At 39.4% G+C, this 21,989-nt stretch overlaps 1 protein-coding gene across 7 annotated transcripts in view; it reads right to left on the bottom strand.

Moving 5' to 3' along the window:
- Positions 1-21,989, bottom strand: part of RERE (arginine-glutamic acid dipeptide repeats) — a 257,908-nt gene that overhangs the window by 172,779 nt on the left and 63,140 nt on the right. For 6 of the 7 annotated variants that reach the window (XM_087755174.1, XM_087755176.1, XM_087755173.1 and 3 more), the window contains exon 2: positions 7,411-7,881. In XM_087755174.1, coding sequence (XP_087611300.1) covers positions 7,411-7,735 — 325 coding nt within the window. In that variant the 5' untranslated portion in view covers positions 7,736-7,881. Of the gene's footprint in view, positions 1-7,410; positions 7,882-21,989 lie in introns of those variants that run through there. The other variant, XM_087755179.1, reaches the window with a different exon arrangement.

Raw genomic sequence — 21,989 nt, 5'->3', positions numbered from 1 at the left:
CTAACAGCACATACACAGAAAATTAGTCATATGCAGTTAAGTAGGCAATGTACGCTGTCATGCAGTCTTAATTATTTCCTACGCTTAATATTCTTCACCTACTCACCTGATCTTTAAAAAACACACTTTTCATAAAATCTCAAATGCTGAGATTATAAATTGATTACAACTGCTGTTATATCCAATAGCACAGAACAATAACAACACAAGTTCCAGCTGCATGTGGAAACAGTTCTCTACAGAATTCAACCGACTTCAAAGAAAATCCTTCTGTGATGCTTTTATGCATTTTAAAATGCTTTTATGCATTTTGTTAACCCTCTTGACATGTTTTAAGACTCACCTACTAATCCAGGCCTTTTCTCAATTTTTTCTTCCTTCTTTTAATTACTAAAGGAGGAATGGGTAAAGAATGCATTTGTTTCCATTGAAACAAAAGTCTTAAAGATAATATCTTCTTCTAAAAAAAGATTGTTATGAGTTTTCCTCACCGCTATTCACATATGCGGAAAGGTTGAAAACACACTGGTGTAACCATGAAAAATAAGGGAACTCTTATAAACACATTAAGCAGGCACAGCTCCTGAGGTTATTTACAGCAGCTGAGAGTCTGTCACTGAATATCTGATTATTTCCATGATCTAGTATCACGACGGTAACAGACTTTCAAGTGAAGAGGGAAATAGAGAGTACATCATGTTAGAATACGTGCTCATTTCAACTATGAAGCTTTTGAGGGAAGAGAAGACCACACATGCAAAAATACACGTCTTCAACAAACTTGGTCAATCCACACAACATGGACAGAAACAAGTCTGGCCAAAGACCTCCTAAAATTAAAATGTACAGTTGAAAAAATAATTTTGTTGTATTTCTTCCTTCTGCCCAAGCATAAAATTCAAATTTTAAAACTTCCCAGAAAATAATTAAAACACCTCCCCCCCAACTTTTTAGCAGCCTAAAAAACACTTCCCAGAGCTTCAAGGTTTATAGGAAAAAAAAAAAAAAATCATGTTCATATTATATGTATTTTTACATTTAATTCTGGCATGGCCACCTTTCTCAGCTGGTAAAGCTGGCAGAATAAATAGAAGGCTGCATCTAGAAGAATGACAAACACGTGGGTCAATGTCAAACACAAGCTAATCACTGTCAGAGCATGAGCCAAATTCCTACGTTTCCATTTCACCAACATTCAACCGAAATACCAGTATGCTACTTATCAATCAAGTAAATAGAGGGCGGAAGCACTTTGGTTTGGTTTTTGTCTATATATATTTTTATAAAGCTGATGGAGGTTTCTCGATTAAAACAACCATTTCAGCAGCTTCCTCAGTTACAACCACACAAAACATCTCAGCACAGTTAAAGGAAACATTTAACAATTAATTATGCCAGCAAAAGCTAAAGCTTAGAGATTTAGAAGTCCTAATACTTGCTTGCTAACCAAATTGACAGTGGATTTTAAGACAGCTAGAAGAAATCTCAGTCCGACTTGATCTTAGGTAAATATAATTCTGGTTCCACTGTGACTGGAACTCCACTGGCCACACTCCACAGGACACTTTGATGGCTGGCCTGCAGGGTCACACAGAAGATCACCCACCATCTTTTGTTATTTTCTCATTGTGACAGTGCAATAACCCAACACCTGCAGGCTTCAAATCTGAGCCACTGAAGACTGCAAACTATTTCATAGCCTATGAAGTGCTCCCTTTGAAAAATGGCCAGATACTCTATAATCACAGTACGTATCGAAGTGAAAAGTATGTAAGATCTCACTTTGATACATTTGGTGACAACTGAGCAGCAGTATTTCACAACAGTGCATCCGACCTGCAAATTCAGTCTCTCTCTCTCTCCTTCTCTGATGCCTGTCCAGATAATAGCTTATGGGGTTACGGTGCCTCCTAAACAGCACTCAGGGATAGAAATCTAACAGAACTTTAAAGTGACATCAACCTATAAATCCAGAAAAGTTAGTACTCAACTCAAGTTATATTTTCCAGTAGCACACTCTCACTTTCATCCTAGTGACAGTGATTTCCTGTAACTTAAAAAAAAGGCAACCAAAACTTAAAACAAAAACCAGACAAAAAACCAAAACCAAAAAGTCCAATAGCTGTCCCAAACAGCGATTGCCTAAAATGTCTCAAAGTGGCAGAGACATGTTCCTACTTTTTCATATACTAGGCCAGATGTTTAGGATCCACATAAAGCTAATTCTGCCTCTTTCCCTGCACCGTATCAAACCACACTTTCCATATCTAACACTCTGCACCTCTTCCAGCTTCACACAGATCTTAAAACACCTAGAACAAAGAGGCTCTCATGTAAGCTATTCCAAAGCAATTTGCTAGGAAACAATAAAGTCCTATAGCGCACTACTCTCCCTGCAGAAGCATTTCACCTTGCATTACCTCATGTTGATTCCTCGTGCTGATGTGCTGTTTATATAGCTACTGATGTCACTGTAGAAACAGATCCTCATAAATCCTTTTAATTCCTGCAGATCCTTTTAAATGTTTCTACATAGGCAGAGCAAACAATATTGTCCTCATCTCCAGGTGACATACCAAGTCATCTGCTTTCCTGAGGCTCCAAATCAACTTAGACTTTCATCCAGCAAAGTTTTTCCACTCCAGCATTCAAGGTGCCATCACGATGACATTACAGCAGTCTGCTCAGTAGCAACAATATCCTCAGCATTAAGTTCTGTGGCTTTAATACAGTAATACCCCTTCCTGACGTGTTGAACAGACTGAGGGTGAAAGGGGACAGGGATGATAAAGCTTCCTCCAGCAAGAAAGGTATGCAAGAGTTCAGAGAACAAAAAGGACAGGGCAATAAAAGTATCCACATAACCAGCTATTACTTTGATGCAGGTATTTCTGCTATGTACTTCTTCTGGAATCTTAACCCATTTAATTCATAAGAGCAATTTATTGGGATATTGAAAAGAAAATCTCCATGTTCAAGGACAACCTGAAGATACACAAGAAAAATACCTCCAAACGTTAGGTTCTTGTGAGACTTTAAGCATGTTTTTGCCCCCCAGAACAGGGAGGGGAAAAAAGGTTCTCTGGAACAGTACCATCACTGCCTTTTTCATCTTTCATTACATTGGCCAGAAATTTAAAGTTACTGACAGTGCTATTTGTTTTCCATCACACAGCTCCCTCTTCCAGCTAGGCAAGCCATTCTCTTAACCAAGCATCAAAAGCAGGGCCTATACAAAAGCCCCTATGTTACTCAACAGCGGTTGGAGTAGCATGGCACTTGGAAAAAGCCTGGACAGCTGTTCCAAAAGCACCTTAGCCACTGAAGTCCAGTGCAATACATTGACAGCCATTTGACTGACAGCACTTCGGTATGTTCTTCTATACAGAAAATCGTACACAGAGACCAATTGTCTAACCCAAACAACAGATGTAGTTATAAAGTCGGGTTTGCACAGCAGAGTATCAAAGTATTCAAATTTGCTTACAGTCTGACAATCAAAAAAGTAGAACTGCAAAAAACATACTGCAAAGCAAAACCACCAATTTTAGACTACACCCAATTAGGAGCCATGTGTTAACCATATTGCATGTGCATATAAACTGTATGGGAAATCAACCCTTTCAAACCATGCTGTATTTTGGCAAAAGCCAGTAGGATAGAAGGGAATCAATCTGCGCTAGAAATGGAAGGAAATTCAGCATTAAATAATCTAACTGAATCTAAGAGGAAGAAAAAAAAAAAATCTCAGTCTTGAGGCAACTATCTTATACTATCAATACCTCATGCTAAGGAAGCCTATAAGCAAATCCACATACACATTGTACAATAAAAATTAATTTGTTACCATAACGGTCATTTTGACAAAAGCAAGGTAAGAACTGCAAGAAAAAGAAGAAAACAAAACCCCACCAATTAGATTTGGAAGGAAATGGGAGGGAGGCTGTGGAAACAGAGGACAGATGGGGAAGTGGGCCAACAAGCTTTTAGGACAGGCCTGTGTGATTTCCAACAAAATAGAGGAAGATTAATTGCATAGTGCTGTCTAAGCTCTACTCAATAAATTTTAATACATGGTTTAAAGCTATGCATACATTCATTATATTTATGCAAATTAATAAGAACAGTAATAGTAACAATATAGTGTAACCTTTCATTTGACAAAATTCCAATGATCTTGATTATCTATTATTTACAGTTTATTTGCTATTACTCAAATATAGCTGCTGAGCTCAGCACAGAAAAAGTAACGTTAAGTGTTGGATTAAGTACTATACAGCAATGCGGTAAACATAAGAGATTTTAACCAAGGACTTCACAGGAAGAAACTGCAGACCTTTAACATTCATCCATATCAGATAAGAGTATTTAAGAGAAAGAATCAAACGAATGGAAAGGATTTCCTTTCCTTAAGGCCTAAAAGATGTAAGCTGAAGACAGCTATCCGTTCTGCACACACCTTTCATTTTCATCTTTCTAATGCTTGCTGTGCAAGTCTCATTAAATTAAACTCTCTTAATCCCTCTTAAATTTTATGTAATTTGTACCCTTAGCTACAAATACATCTCCCTATATGTAACCTAGCCACAAGACAGAAGCTAAAATTTCCTTCTGTAATAGGTGATAAAATTGCTTTAGAATACATTACAGACGGGAACGTGTATTCAAGATCTCGCTCCTGTTAAGAAATCATGTTTTCAGTAAAATCTAACAATCTGTATAGTTGATTAAGGTTCCAGCTAGGCTCACGTGCCTCCAACGAGCTAGCCAGTAACGTGTGGTCTCATTGCTCTCTGCAGTTTAAGACAAGAGACAGATGCATGTTTAAAAAAGGCACAAAGAGCAACTCAACAGAAAAGTTTCAATGCTAGTGTACATCTCTTATGCTAATTACTACTAACAAATGTGAAATTTAATAAGCAGGTTGTTAAATTACAAAAGATATAAAATACCTCAATTATCACAAGTTCTATGGCTTTCTTTGTTCTTTCGCTAGATAACCTCTTCCAGACCAGATACAACCACTTCCCCCCCACACACACTTTTCTTCAAACAGTACAGAAAGATGGGCAAACAGAAAATGAAGCAAGCTGCCCGAGGCCAGCACTAGTCTTAGGCGAGACTGGGCCGAGCAGCTTTCAAATCCTTTACCAGATCACGCAGCCTCTTCCAAACCCTGCCAAACACCGCTCGTACAAGGCGTAATTGCTCCCCAGGCAGCCAGCTCCCTTATCACTGGTTCTGCAACCACCATCACCAAAATACATTTGATGAAGTATTCGGCTTGTTAGAGAAGATTTTTCTCCCACACTATCAACAATGTGTGCTCCCTGAAGTCCCATAAGGCCTGAGCGGTGCTCAGCCAGCACTTACAGGGTATCTGCTGCGTGCAGGCTCTCTGACACATCTCCGTGCCGGTGCTGTGACTAAGGCTTTACCTTGCCTTTCCGTCCATCAACAGAATCTCCCCCAGTGCGTAATTGCTGGGAAGTGAGAAGGTACAAGCCGTAACTGAAGCTCTTCCCAGTCTGTACATGAAGATTCCTCTTCCGAATGGATACTCTTGTGAAAAATACAGCATAAACAATCTAAGCGCTCCCCACACTACCAGCACTTACAGGCTCTCTCCCCTCCTTTATCAATTATCTGGCAAAGGTGCAAACTCTGTGTAACTACAGTACTGATTCCTGCTGTTCTACAAATATCCCTCTATCCAAGTGCTGCTACATCAGAGGTACCCCAAGCACTGCACCTACTGGATAAAGAGTGCTAATACTTCTCCATCCTACAACATGAGAAAATTGAGATCACAAACTAATTTTCCATCTTAATTTTAAGCAAAGTCTTTTTGCAATAAAGCCAGTGTATCGCACTGTACTCCTGGGCCCACACAACAGCTGCTCTTAACAGATTCTAAATTATTTTTCATCCCTGACACTGAAAATAAGATTGCCACCGAAGCTGATGCTTCTGCAGCCTCCCTATTGCTACTGCTCAAGCAACAAGTATTACTCAGCTACAAGCCCTGACCAAGAGAAAAAAACATACCTTTTGAATGGTTTGAAATGATATTTGAAGCATTTCAATAGATAAGCTACTCTGACAAACACTGGTAGATTTACATGAAAACAGACTCTACAACTTTCATGTGGAATAACAAGTATGGAATGCAACACCTCCAAAAGCAGAATTTCAGCCCATCTGTATCTGCAGCTGATAATGCCCACACATACAACTAGCGTTTTAGAGCATTTACAGCAACTACAACTAGATAGAGCATTTCAAACATTTACATCTGTACTCATACAATGAGGTTTTAGTAGTTGAGATATACAGCACCTCATGGAAAAATCTGACAAGATTTTACCTCATTAGTTTCCATGGTTTTTAGTTTGAATCCATCTCTATTCTGCTCCACAGTGTTACCACAGCATACTGATCATTTTACAGAAAAGTAATATAAAACTACCAGAGCCCTTAAGCCAGTGCTTTGAACAGTAAAGCCAAACATAACTATTCCTTGTGGTGGAACAAACAACTGCAATCAACACTTTAAAAATGCTGTGTAGATGAACACAGAAGTTTTTACTCAAAAATGAGGAATACAGCTAGCTGAATAATCCAAATTTCAAGTACAATTTCATGTTGAGGAAAAAGTTAGCTGGCAGCAACCACAGGTTAGATCTTGAAACCTTACATGAGACCCTAAAAACCTTATGTGAACTTGGCAGCAATTCAGAGGCACGTCCAAGACCTCCAGAGCACGCTGCGAGCTTCTGCCTCTGTCCCGAAAACATCCCAGATATTTGCTGATACTGGCACTGTCTCTTTTGACCAACAGCTAAGCTGCTGTGCACAGGCATTAGCCAGCTCTTAACGAGGGGGTGAATCAATGGCATAATAGCTGCGAGATCTTAAGTCACCTGAATTATTTTACAAACAGAAGACAGGAGAGGAACCCTACAAAGAAATCATAGATTCACAGAAAAAACCTTGTCAGAAAGGTTGGAAGATACCTCTATATGCCACCTAGTCAAATCTCTAGCTCAGATCAGGTCTCGTTTCAAAGTTGGAGCAAAGTGCTCTGTGCTTCATCCAATTCAGTTTAAAATTCCCCGGGACAGATTCCATATGATACACAGATAATTAATGCAGTAGAAAGAAAAAAAGCATGGCTCTTTTTCAAAGGGGAGCTAAGCTCATTCCAACAAATCAGATATTACAAGATATAGTCAAAAGCTTTTGCATGCATATCCATATTTGTCTCCAATGGAAATGTGGCAACCTGCCCCAAGGACAATCATAATTTAAATTAACAGATAGCACATTGTGCTCTCTGCTGCAGCCAACTAAGAGGTAGCTCTGGTGCTCCGTTACTTTCAAAGCAAATGTAACATAAGAATTTCTTACCTCCAGGCCTGTATACAACATCATCCTCTGTGATAAAGGACGTTATTTCACCGTTGTCTGTTCTCTCATATCGGGACTTCTTCTTGGGTGGTTTCTTTTTGCTTTTCTTTGTGGACTCCTCTGTGGTGGCACTGTTGTTGTCATTGTCCTCATCTTCACTATGGTCACTTTCCGCATAATTCTTGGCGCCTCCTTCCAACGTACAGCTCCGCCGAGGACGCGAGTTCTCACTCTCCCTCACCTTGTCTCTCTTGTCTCGCTCCTTATCCCGGTCTCTATCCCTGTCCTTCTCTTTGTCTTTGTCTTTTTCTTTGTCCGCTGTCATGATTCGCCACGTGCCTTCTTCTGTCCTCTCACGGCTGGGCCTCCGTGAAAGGTAGACAGTGAGCCTGGGCTTCAGTCTTCTGAATTTCTCTCTCAAATCCAGGAAAAATTCAACCACTCCAACAACCCCAGCGTTTTAAAAAGGTTCTTGAAGGGAGGGGAGGGGGAGAAAGAGGGGAAAAGCCCATGTTAATATTCAAAATTCTTTCCATTTCTGTAAATAAAAATTAAAAACAAAGAAAACCCCACATCCTAAAGCAATTCAGCACAGAAAACACAAGACAGTAAAATACAAGGCAGTCTTTTGAAGCATTCATAGAAACGATAAGTTATGAAGTGTCTGTAAAATGTTTGAAGCTATCTCCATCCTCAAAAAGATCTCAACACCTTAAAAAATTCTTTTGTTCACTACAGAAATATAATAACTGCTTGCACAGGAACTGCTCACTGAGAACACATCATTTTATACCTGAAGCTGAATAGGAAGCATGCAAGTGAAAAAACCATTTAGGAAGGGACAAGTGCAAGAAAGGAAGAACCTACAACTTTTTTTTCCTTGAAGCAAATGAAAAAGTTTAGCAAATGGCCGTGTTGTTTTACATCTCAGCACCACTAGCAACGGATGCCCCACAAAGCTGGTAGAGAGTAAAGAATGCCATCTGCCACCTCAGGGCAATCTGTTAGGAAGTCTTTCCCGTACCCTGCTTTTCCAAAAATAGAGCTAACCTGTAATCCCCAGATTACAGGAATGAATTAATTGAAACCAAAGCAAACCATAGTAGTTAGAAGTGCACTAACAAAATCTGCTACTCCATATATCAAAAACACAACCTTTCATGTTTGCTTTACCAGTAACAGAGCACATAGAGATGGATTTTATAACTCATCACCTTCACACACTCGGTTACCTGCTAGGGAATAGGAAGAGAAGAGATAATCCTATGTTTTTACTTCCCTGATCATTTAATCAATACAGCTAACATCAACTGCAGGGCAGCTAAGCACCGCACAGCCACTCACTAACTCCCCTCCACTACCCTGCAGCTGGGGTCTGCATTAATTCCCCATCAGACACTATTACCGTACCTCAGTCAAATGAAAGGTAAAGAATACTGGCCCTACGCAGGTATATCCTTTATTCTTTTGACTCAAAATCGAGAGTTTCCTTAAACGTCCCTTCTATTGGTCAAATCAAAGTGATCTGGACTGACAGGTTGCATGATACATGTTTGAGTGACAGCCAGCAGCACATACATTAGTATTTTTGGTACCTTTTCTGGAAAGGCTCTAGTGAATTCACACTGATCAAAGTACTTGCAAGTGCCTTTTAATATCGCTCAATAGCAGCAGTCTGAACAGTTACAGCTACTACTGAACAAGAATCATAACACGCCATTTTTTCCTGTAAATATTCATGAAAGAAGGATATTTCAAGAAGGGTGAATCCAACATACAAAGGTAAGTTACCTTTTTCCCCCCTAGTTCACCAATTCAGGATAAAGCTGAATTTACCCACATCCAATTCATAACTTTTGAGGAAGCTACTATTTGGTGCAGCTTGAAATTAGTCCACTGCGTAGAATACTACAGCATGAAAGTCGGGGACCTAAGACGACTGGAAGTTCATGCATTAAGCATCTGAAACTACATTAGAGAAGGAAAAAGACTATTTTGATTTTTAAGAAGTCAGTGATCCTGTGTATTTGAAATTTCTTCACTCTTACGTTAATCTCAGACTATAATATTCTTGTCCCTGTTGACTACTACTTCCAGCTATGGAAATAGCCAAAGAGAGACAAATTGCTTTTGCTGATACAATTCAGGCTGCGGCTTGAAACTCTCCAGCGTTTCCTGAATGAACCAATCATCCAGGTAGGAAATTTCTATTTTCTTTCCTCCTTATAGCAGCTGCCATCATTCTGATAACACACAAGGGGAATCCAACGGAACTCCAGTAGAGGAGACTACAATGAACCTGTCAATTGCCAGAGAAGCTGCAGATAACAGTGATAGCAATGGCCTACAGGGACTCAGTAAGAAATGTCTTAAATTTCAAGAGGCTAGGAAATTCCCCAGCAGCAAGCTTGAGGGTTTTTTTCTATTGTTGTTGATAAAAAATTCACTTTAGAAAGTAAATAATCTGTTCATTTCGAATGAAAACTAATTACTTTCCCAGGGCAATCTAAAAATTACAAATAGTGGCATCTCAACCTATGTACAAGACATCTTTGTGTGTTTTAGTGATTAGAAACTGAAGGATATAGGATACACCTAAAGTTTTATTCAATGACCTCTAAGGATGGATAAAATCCAGCCACTTCTGATTATTCTTATATACTTAACCCTACTTCTCAAAGACTCGGGTTTTTTTTGAGTTAGGTACAGAAACATAAGAAACTGAAGCCTAAACAAAAAAGTTGTTGTTCTCAGAGCTTTTTCCATTGCTTCTCGTCTTACTTGTAGGATATCACTACACTCTCCTGTTTATTAAAACTTGAATATTGTTTACAAGTTAATTTTGGAGAACTTAAAAGGAAAAAAGCCAAGGAGCAAGTCCTTTTGTCTTGTTTTCAGTGAAATCAAGAATGTTTCAGCAGCATCTAAGAAGCACTTGCACAGCCCAATATCACTAAGGTACAACACAACATGGAACTCTGCTCACGTGCAAATATACATCTTACATTTACCACTTAGGTTTACCACCAGCATAGGTACCACTGGTTCTTAAGGTTATGCAAAGCCTGAGTTGCACAAAATCATGATGGAAAAACCCTTTCTATCCATTTCATTTTCCAACCGTGCTAACAATACTTAGCATATGCATAGGTAGTGACTAAATGCAATGCAGCTATAATCAAATTTTTATGTTCCCCCATCATTTCTTTGACAATAGGCGCCTCCTAGCTTACAAAGGCAAGCAGACACTACTTTCAGGAAACAGCTCTTGGAACAGGCCCATCTGTACGCAGCCTATGTATTTTCTTCAGCTCTCTCTCCTGATGATAGAGATAATACAACAGAATTTTTATGATAGAATTACCACAACTTTTATCAAGAGACTTAAGTCAAGTGTCCATAAAGAAGCTGCATCAGCTTTTCTTTCCTCTCTCAAGGGTGGAAGTGCATCTTCCAAGTGGAAGATCTCAGTATCACCGGCTTTTCAACACTATAGAAGATCACACCCCTCTTCTGGCACAGCCAACTGCAGCACAAGCACCTTCCTTTGACTGCGAAGTACAAAATGTCCCTTTTTAAAAAAAAAAATTCCAAGTTATAAAAAAAATAATAATCCATCAGTCACCACAATAGTTCATTATTGGGAATGGGTGGCAAACCACAGAAAAAGCAGGCTTGAAACCCGGCCAGCTACAGCATTTTTTCCTCGAAGCCTGAAGAGGAAAACTTAAGAAGGTGCCAACCACCTCATATTTCTAAACATAAAGGAAAAAGGAATTTAAAGTTCCTATCTGAAAGAAAAACAAACCAAAGTTGATTAGTAACTGACAGATAATTCATCCGTATTAATTTTATCTGCATCCTGAAACTCTATCTGCATTCTGAGCTCTTCCTCGTACTCTCTAAGTCTCAAGAAACCAGAGTTGTGCAAATAATTCTGAAAAAGCAGCCACAATTTCAGTGCAAGCTGCTCCTTGCCAAACTTCAGGATGAAAGTAAATGCCAAGTGAACCATTTTACACTAGTGGAATCTGTTCAACACCACATCAAATACGCAGTGACCTCTATACGGCTGGTGGGGAAATCACTTTACAGAAGTAGCATACCAAATGCACTTCCCCTTACTCTGTTTTTCTGTCTTCCCCAACACTTTTTATGGGCACAGGCAAAACCAACTTGCCAGCAGAGAGAAAAACCCCCTTCAAAACCTGCCACGAAGCGCAAGCAGAGAAGCCTCCGAACGTCAGGGGTCACACGCTGCAGAGGAAGCCCTGAGGAATTCTGGTTCTCACCATTCACGAACAAGAACAAACACTGCAGGACTTAACGCAACTCTCCACACAGCTGCAGATTTAAGTCCTTGTTGTGTCTCTCAGATTAAATTCAAACAAAGTACTTTAATGTTTTTACTACCAGTCCAATTGTTGGGGGGGTGGGTGGTTTTTTGGTTTTTTTTTTGCACAGCAAAGTTCTGCATAGAGGAGTAACACTGAATAAATAAACACTATGTTCATAATGATTTAGTTTACTGTAGGGCTGTGCAAGAATTTGCATATACCACAATTTCCTCAGTCTGTTCATCTATGAAATTTCCAGCTACAAATAGAGCAAAATTGCCACCCTCCTCCTAGCTCCTGTTTCAGGCAAACTCATACAAAAGTAATTTTCATAGCCAATGTATTTATGAACAGTACAGAAAGCCTCTTCATCTAACCAGTCTCTATCTAGTTCGACTAGCATTAAAAGGCAAGTGGTGAAATCTCATCACAAGCACTATTCAACTTTCTTACAGAAATATATCACATTTCTAAGACTATTCTACAAAAAAAAAAAAATATTCCATCTCAAAAATATTGCAGGATTAAACCAAGATCATCATGAAACAATGACCACTTCTGACTCTAAGAATAAAGCAGTCACATAACCTTAAGGGTATTTGCACCACAACTAGGAAAAAAAAAAGAAACCAAACCCAGAGGCAAGACACTGTTACATGACCTCAACTGTGTAGCAGTAATACAGGACTACCAGAAGAGCAAAGAAAAATTGTTTTATCAGCAACCACCTAATTAAGATTAAGCCATTATTACCACAGGGAAGTATTTGATAAATAATCTTTATTATTTAAGCAATGATCCAAATATGTTCTAAAGAGTCCAAGATATATTTTGCCTCTACAGTGAAATACAACATTTCCCCTTGCTACCTCCACACTTTTTATTTACTAACACCAGAAACCAAAAGCAAATAGCAATTTATAAATAGAAGCATACACCCAACGTTTGGAAGGATCTCCTCAATCGTAAGAGCAGAACTGCAATACTGCATCATCCAAACTTCAGCATTTGCATTTCATCTCACACATTCTTACTTCACCCACCAACCACACTGGAACTGGAGAATACTACCAACTCCATATTCCATAGCTATAATGTTGCCTAATCACTCTTGACCAAAACGTAAATACTGTGAAAACACATCTGCTGACTCAACATTATTCATCAGTTACAGATGTTGTAGTGGGTTAAGCACTTTTATCATTCTATATGTAATTACGCATGAATATGGAACCCATAAAACTAACACCATCACAAAAATTAAAAAGATATTGCAAGCCTTCTTTTTTGCTCTCTAAAGTAAACTGGGATAATACATCATGTATACTGCCAAATACAGTAATCACGCAGATGTTTAAATCTGGATTAGGACAGTAGAAGCAAATACACTGAAAATCTTAAGTGGTTTTTGGCAAGCTCCGTAGCTTGGGTTTCCAGTAATTTTACTCCCTGGCAGCTCCTCATTCTCACTATACCAAACAACCACCAAAGCAGCTGCTTCTGTCATCACACTACAGAAAAGAATTTCAGGTTACAGCACCACAGGTTGAAGAGTATTAACTGCCTTTGATGCTGGTTTACCGCTTCTTCCATAGGGAGTGTTTCAGAGATTAATCTCGGAAAGAAGTCATTTCAGCTAAAAGGGGAACATTCACTTAATGGCTGAGACTGGTATACAGAGGAAAGGACGAATAGCCCCCGTCCATTATTTGTTCAATGCAAGTTGAAAAACCTGAGGAAAAATGTTAGCTTCCCTGCAATCACACTCTAAGATTTTTTTTGTCGCTGTTATTTTTTAACTACAGCCTCAGGATATGTCCATTTATCCAAGTAAGTTTATTACATCCAGTATGGGATAACTTTATTTCTCTCCACCCAGTATGCCAGCACACATTAAAAGGTCCTTGTTATCTTAAACTGTTTAGAAATCAAAGATAAGCCAAAAATGTGTTTGCAGAGCTACTCGCTGAAGTCTTCTGTTCTCTGCTTTCTAGCAGAAAATGCAGATACCTATGATTTCAAGTCATATTGAAATGCTCTTGTTCCTGTTAAAATGTTCAGGTCTCCAGAGATGAAGAAACAGAGGAAACTAGGATTCTGGTAGGAGACAGGAACCTCAATTTAGGAGTCTGGGCCAGACATGATGAAGGCAAGTTGGCAATAAGTGTCCCAAGTAAAGAGAAGACTGAAAGCAAGTGCTTCGACAAGTCAGAACATTGCCCCTACAGCATTCTGCTACTTAGTACGATACCCCAAGCACATTAAAAGTGCTTGCAAACACTATTTTTATACAGAAAAGGTGTTTAACATTGCACAACAGTTCCTCAGAACAGTTAAAATTGTAACAACTTCAGACAAGTCTCGAGGATGACTCTTCTGCCCGTAGAAGTTCAAGAGCAACACTTCAGTGCTAACGCAGCTGGGATGGGGAGCACTGCAGTTCCAGTCCCTGCATTCCTGAAACCGCCTTCGGTATCTTCCACCTATCTGACAGGCAACTTGAGAGCAGCATCACCCCAGACAGTGACACACGAAGGTCCCAGCCACCGTTCAGGACACGGGATATACCTGCCTCTTATTTCTAATCCTTCTCTAGTCAAACCCCAAAGCAGCCAGGTGTTAGATTTGACTCTCTCACTAAACCCTTCTCAGTTCCACTCCCAAAGACCCCATAACAAATATGATCAGATCTGCCCATGCATTTTCAAATGTGATGTAAAAAAAGTCATTGCCGAAGTATCTTATGAGAACTCAAGCAGGCATGATTTAACCTTTAAACTTTTAAAAAACTGAAGTGTGGAAGTTCATTATTTTCAACTGACCATTACCCCACATTCATCTGGTTGATTTTTTCCCCAGCATTTTAAATTTAGTTCAAATTGAAGAAGTTTTGTCATTTATTCAGACACGAAAACCTTCACATCTTCCCATCCAAGTCTGGAAAGCAGGATACTACTTCTCCCACGAGAAATGAGTTACAGTCAGATCTGGGCACTGTGAGTTAAGATGGCCAAACTGCAGTTACCCATTACACACAGCTCCACAGTTATTTGATCTATACACCTGGAAAACATCATCAGAGCAAAAGGCACACATACCACCTCTTTGCACATTAATACTATTTAAGAGGTTTAAATACTTAAAGAGTCAGGTTTTAAAGATAATGTGAAAGCAAGTCCAACAGAAATGCTATGAGACTGAAACAGGAAAGCATCTAAGTGTGCAGGGTAGCTAAAAATACAGAGAAGAGCTCCTTTTTCTTTATTTAAGCCAGATAGATAAATCTTTTGACAAGATTTGTTTGGTCATGTGTTACCAGTCTTAATAAACACAACAGGACCATTCTTCTGCAAGCTTTTAGTCTCATATTGCAAGGTAAAAAGGCACTGTTTTCAGTAAATGCCAGATTAAAGGAAGTAAGTGCTGCAACTGCTAGAGTTACTTCCACGGAGTTTTTCTAATGTTGATGTCAAGGAAGAATTTTAACTTGGTTTTAGTGCAAGGGATTAAATTTTAGGGGGGGGGGGGGGGGGGGAGGAGAAAACAGCCCATTAAGATTCCCCCATACACTCATACTGTTTGAAGAACTGCTTTAAGAAAACCTGCAAGGTCATTTGCGAAAAATAATCCTAATAAGACAACATTAGGAAAAGGAAATCTCATCTGCAACAGACAGAACCAAGTGCTAAACCACAAGTATCAAAATGCAGCACTAGCACTGTGAGTTCAAATACACACATGCCTGCTTCAAACACACAAAGGAGTAGCTTTTATACAGCTTACACTTCAAAAGATCCCACCTTCTATGATAAAGCTCATTAACTGCATGGGCTCGACCTCCCTGGGGAGGCACGCAGAAGTTTAACCTTTAGGTTTCAGAAAAAACTAAGAACATCTGTTACCAACTTTCTCCCACATTCTTTCCCCGTCTTCCATTTGCCGTTGAAAATGCAAGTTGCAGACATTCAGAGTGACGAAGTATTTTAAGAGTCCATGCAGGATATCCCTCAGAATACTCCCCACCTCCACGATCCCTTCGTCACCTCACACCGGAGAGCCAGAGCCGCTAGCCTCATGACAACACACATCCACAGGTTGCAAACTGAAGTCGAATTCAATGAGAAGCCAGCATAGGGGAAAAAAAATACAGCAAGAGCTTTATACCATTACACTTGGACAGTATTTCACACAGTTTGGAGTGAGATTTTTACTAAAGATACTTACCCCAACTTTCATAATCCAGATCCTGCCGAGTTTACCTACAGTATTTTCCAATCAACTGCCACATACAGAGCCTAAACACAGATCTCTCCCTGCCAGTAATAGGGAAAGGAAAATAAACCCAGCTCCTGAAGGCAGCAGCAGAGAACTATCTTATCTGGCAGCACACATCAAATTGCAAGCCTGTCAATACCAGAAATTCATAGATAGTACTGGGCCTTCCATTCCTTTAGACTTTGTATTTCAACAGAACCCAAAGACTTACGTCGCATCCCACTAGACTATTCTACAACAGTGGACAGCTGCCAAAAAAACAGATTCATGCAGTCCTTATTACTGCTGCACTACCTGTTGTGCTGTGTTCAGTGTTACACTGGTTTAATATTGCTACTCCTGCACCTGAAAAACAAGAGCGAAGCTTGGCAGGGATGGAGTTGAGAAAAGGTTGCTTCAATTGAAATGCTTCTGACACATGGCACAGTGACTTCTGTTTGTTTGTTGTTGTGCTTTTTGGGGATACGGGGGGGGGGCGGGGGGTGTCAGCTAATAGTTTGAAAAAAAACAATCTGCAAGTGGTTTCAGAAGTTCTTAAGAAAGACCTGGTTATCAATGTGAACGCAGCCACGTCAATTGAAGTCACATTCTAATGCCAAATAAGAAGATACAATCAACTTACACAGCCTTAAACTAGAGCTCTTCCTGACTGATACTCTCAAGACAAAGAAAAATATTGACAGCTAACATCTAACAACTCCATGCAGCAGTACCTGTTGCAGAATCTTAAGATGTCTTAAAAGCATTTGAGCATTTGTAAAGCTATGAGATCTCTGAATGAAGTAAGGTAAATATCATGAGCCTTTTATTACTTTAGTATTCATTCATTAAGTTTTCTACAAGCTTTAGAGGATAACTGGCTTCCAAAGTTCTCGCATATATACATACGCACAAATGTTCTTTCCACAACATTTATGCACTGGTCAGTAAAACAGTTAATTTTCTTCCTCTGTTCTCATGCACCTTATGACTCTCCTCTGAGGACCATGCAATCTAGTTGGTGCCTCACCAGCTTTACAGCCGAGTGTGCGTTGAAGGCGTCCGCTGCCTGTTCTCGAATGCTCCCGGGACTAGTCTGTGACCTTCCTGGAAGCCAGTCTGCTGAAAGCCTTTTAAAAAGCTCTTACAAGCCTCTCTCCAATGAATGATATGCCTCTTATCAGTTGTCTTCCTTATCTCCTTCACTGGCATTTTGAGTTTATAACACAAATATAGCACTGGAACACTGTGGGCAGTGATGGTCATTGTGTGTTACATATTTACAGTCCATGGCTCTTGTAAGCCCTCTAAATGAAGAAAATTAAAAGCATGTTTGTTCACTTTGAACTGCTCTCTGCTAATCATTCCCAAATGGTTCAAGCTAGCACGTAGAGAAAGAAACGGGCACTGACTTCATCAGCACCTCTCGCAGCTGAGAATTAATCATCACTTGAATAAAGGCAGACAATTCAAGGTGTTTCTCATGACAAGACCTTTTTTTCCCCCCTGCTATTTACCCAACTTGACCTGAGAAAAGAAAAACAAGAGATCTCATATTTCTGAGCCATGCCTTACACCAACTATGCTCACAGCTGTCAGTTTTTAAATCACAGTCTGTGTAATGCTGCATATCAGCACTCTCCCACTGCACGTTCCACCTTCACACTGATACGCTCTGACTTGGGATATTATGGCATCATTCTGAAATCCAGGTTGAGGGTCTGTTTGACAGAAGAGCTATGCAGGATGACAGCTTAGATAAGATCATAAGTCCTTCTCTTCAACACAATATTGATGCTACAAAACTTAAAGGAACAGGAGAAAAGAGGAGAGTGAAGGAGATTCCTCCCAGAAGCAAAGCAAGATTTCATAAGGCAAAAAAAAAAAATCACTTCAGCATTTATCAACAGAAAATGACAGGCTATTCTGCATGTCTTCAGAGTTACATTTTCAGAGGAGGAACATGTTTCATTTCATTTTACTCAAGAATGTTTCAAGTATCTTTAAATCCTTCCTCAGAAAGCAGCCAGGTTTACCTGGCAATTGTGAGGATTTGTGAAGACTGGAGTGGTAAGGACCCAAGAGAGGAAAGCGACATTTCACTTTGTTTGTGGTATTCTAATTGGCATAGGACAGGTAGAACAACTATCTGCCTGCAAAAGGTCATACGCTCACTAAGTACTAAGAACAAAGTTTTACAGGACAGTCAGCTTTGACCACAGAGCAGACTGAAAGACCAGGGATAATGTCTGGAGTGAACGTATCAGCTCCTACCTCCTTCGAAAATGGGTCGGGCAATTTATGTACCACATTCACAACAGTGATCCGAGAAACGCTTTCTGAAAACAGCTGCTTTTAGACAGTTTTACACATAGGCTTCCATAGAAGTAATGCAGTTCCAAATAAGTCACAATTTCTCCCCACATTAATTCAAGAGCAGCAACATAAAATCAACGCAGTCTTAGAAAGTTTCTGTACTCCCAGTAAGATTTTCCAATCTTAACAGATGAATTAGCTAGACTTTCTGTTCTCTCTATTACTGTTTGGTGAGGAATCTAAAAAACAGCAAGGACACCGGAGCTGTCTGCACACTCATTTTGATATGAGGCTGGTCGTTTGGTCACCACCTGAAGAGTTCAGCCCTCATTGACCATGCTGTGATACATCAAACACCGAAGACAGCCCCTCCCCAATCCCATGCCCCCTTCACATGCCAAGCAGCTTAAGGGCTGAGTGGCCAGGTGGCCTCTTCAAAACCAGAGAGCAACCAAGATACAGAACACGACTACAGTACAAAAATTCAGATCCCAGCCCACTGTATTGATCCACGCTATTAAACCATGGCGGGTAGAACTCCTCTAGTCATTTAAAAAGGTGCTTTAATGGCCTCTGTAGCCATAACATATGGGAACAAACAACGATCCACAGACAGTAAATACGAAGCCATGTATTCACATCCTTTTCCCCAACATCATTCAGGCTAATGTAAATGATTACTACAATACATGTCTGAGTAAAGTAAAGTAGTCATCCCATAACACTATAGAAAAATAGGACTTTTTAAAATGTTCATGTAACACAACACAGCTCCCTCACTTTAAAGGGCTGTTAGGGGAGAAAAGGCCCAAGAGACCTGTAAAGAGCTGCTATTGTAACAAGAACTATTATCTAGGGAATTTAATGTCATTTGGAGCCAAGAAAACATCTGCATTATAAGGTTGCTTAACAACATTTAAAACAGAAAAAAGTTAAACAAGAGCTTGTTATGATACACAGCATATTATTTTGAACAGATTACATTTTTATCAGCCACAATTACTTTGCTTTCCTTCCAGCAACCATATCAAGCCAGAACTGGATTTGCAGGATAACTATTCAGCCAAAAAAATACAGGTAAGAGACAAAAAGTGAGATTAGGATGGAGAATGTATAACAAAGGCAGTGGCAACCGTTCCACCATCACCACCAAAGCCTAGCCATGGGACCATCCGTACAGCAACAAGTAATTTACACTTTCTCCTGATAAATCATAAACTATTGTAAAAAAAAAAAAAATCTGCTGGGAGATGTTTCAGAAAAAAATGACAGACTTTCAGAAGCAAAAAGGATAAACCCTGAAAGCATGTATATGGATTTCTTGACAGGCAGGTCTGTGGCAAAAAAAGAGTCTGAAGTATGTTTACTAAAAATCAGTAAAATATAAACATTCCCAAATGCTGTAAATTCAGACCAGGGAAACACCAACAAAGAAGTCAAAGCATAAGAGAAATTCCTGGTACACAATGGCAACCAAGCTAACAGTAACATTAAAGAATATTTCCATGAAACAGAATCATACACCCATTTTACTACAGCTCGAGTTTTAAGGAATACTTGACTATGAAAGCTACCGGTACATCACACACCTATGCCGCCCTGTGAAGCCACTTATTTTAAGACAGAAATGAGTTTTGCATAACACTGAAAACATTCATTTGTGTGTGTTTATTAGAATGAGACCATTGCTGCTTTGCAGGCAACTGCAAATGTAACTACATCCAGAACTGTACCCACTTACAACTAATTTCAATTTCCATTCTAAATTTTATTTTGGTACCTCCATCTCTGCAACAGGTCTACAAATATCTACCAAACTGCCATTCCCTATAGGTAGATGTACATAGCTGTGCTTTTCTCCAGAGGATGTTTCGTTTTTAAATGGCCAAACACCCAGCTGCCCTCTCGCAATCCTTTCGTCTTCTAGAAAGCCTCCAAAATATCTTCATTCAAATCACCCAAATGAAAAGTAGATCAGGTTATTTTTGAAAAACCCCTTTGAGCAGGAAAGGCAAAACCTCTGATCTTCAGCCACATTAACTGTTTTATTTAACTCCACAGAACTGCCTGTGTATTTGAACTACTTAAAGTGGAAGAATAACTGCAGGGTGGGCTCCTATCATCAGCTGACTGACCAGACATTTCCACTGAAATGCAGCTATAATTAAAGCAATTTCTCTCTAAAGAAAGCAGCATCCCGAGAGTTGCAGAGACCACCTACAAGACTAACTAAAGCTATGCCACTTAAGTGATCCATAAAATTCCACAGCAGTGGACACAAAGAAATTCTGCTCTTTCAGTCCTATGACAAAGAGGGAAAAAATGGTACAATACTATCAGAATGAGCAACAGATACTAACAGGACATATTTTTTGTTGTCCACCATTTTAAAAACCTTTTTACATAAGCATCAAGACAGATGATATTTCTGTCTAGAGAAACTGTCTTTGATTTCAGAGATTGGTCTCATTTTCTCTGAGGAGCAGCTTACTTTGGTTAATGACAGAGCAGACGTCAGAATTCTCTTTCCTACAAAGCCTCGCTTCCCAGGACAGAAGCACTGTTGTAATCATGAGATTAAGTCTGCTTATTCGTGTGTGAAATGCGGGCTTGATCTCTGTCTCGTATTATAGACTGTCTACAGCAAACGGTCAGCATATTCTTCATAATTTCATAATACTTAACAACTGAAATGTATTACAGTACATCTCGCTTCCTTTATTGCATTTACAGAAAACAGTAACAAATATGTAGTATTTAAAGCAGTAAAACCTTACTAGTGGAAGTATGACCTTCGATCTTCACACTTCAGCTACACGAGCAAGTTCTGCTAGAGGCAGCAGGAATATTATTCAACAAGCAAACACACAATACTGTGTGCAAGAAAGAATAAGCACAAGCACTGAAAGTTGTGAGACAGAGGTGTGCTGTTTCAATATAAGTTTGACTGCAGTAAACCTATGCAACAGCTCATTATCCTTCCATATTCTTGCTAAAGACTTCAAAACACATGCTAAAAGGTATTCACAAAGAGGGTCTATATTTCAAGAGTTCATATGATCTCTTGTATGACCTTAAGTGATAGAAAACCAAAGCGGTCAATATTGGCATTTAACTTCCAACATATTTTCATCCCAAAAATAGAGCTAGGTGTCTTTTAGACATCTGTGAATACATCCCACTTGCCCAAGGTCGCACTGAGACCCTGGGAGACCTGCAATAACCTGTGTCCAGACTACACGCATCGGACTCAGCAAGAAACACTGCATGCACCCACCTCCTCCCCTCAGTTTCACCTCTATCACTCTAAGAAAAAAAAAAGAAATAAAATGTACACTGCTTATGCATACAGGTATATCACAGCAAAATTTGTTACTACCCAAAGTCCCTGACTTTATCTTCTTGCCTCTTCAAATAGTAAGAACTTAAATCACCACAAAATATTAAGTCATGACTCCCTTGTTCAACATGTAATATTGTGCAATTGTAATGCTTCATTTCATTTTAATCAGAAAGGGCCAGCTTACTCCCATACCATCATCATCTAAGACTGAATGTGTAAGATAACAAGTGGCAGCGAACAGGTAATTAGGAAATATTCCATCTCTTTATGTCAGAAGTTTTTAAACACAAGAGAAATCACACAAATCCCATGGATTTGTTTCTCTTGAC

This window comes from Nipponia nippon, unplaced genomic scaffold (genome assembly GCF_047370975.1).
Source record: "Nipponia nippon isolate SJK-2023a ecotype South Korea unplaced genomic scaffold, ASM4737097v1 scaffold_19, whole genome shotgun sequence".
In the NCBI taxonomy this organism is placed as follows: domain Eukaryota; kingdom Metazoa; phylum Chordata; class Aves; order Pelecaniformes; family Threskiornithidae; genus Nipponia; species Nipponia nippon.
Note: the sequence above shows the minus strand (reverse complement) of the source record. Positions and strands in the feature narration are given on the sequence as shown.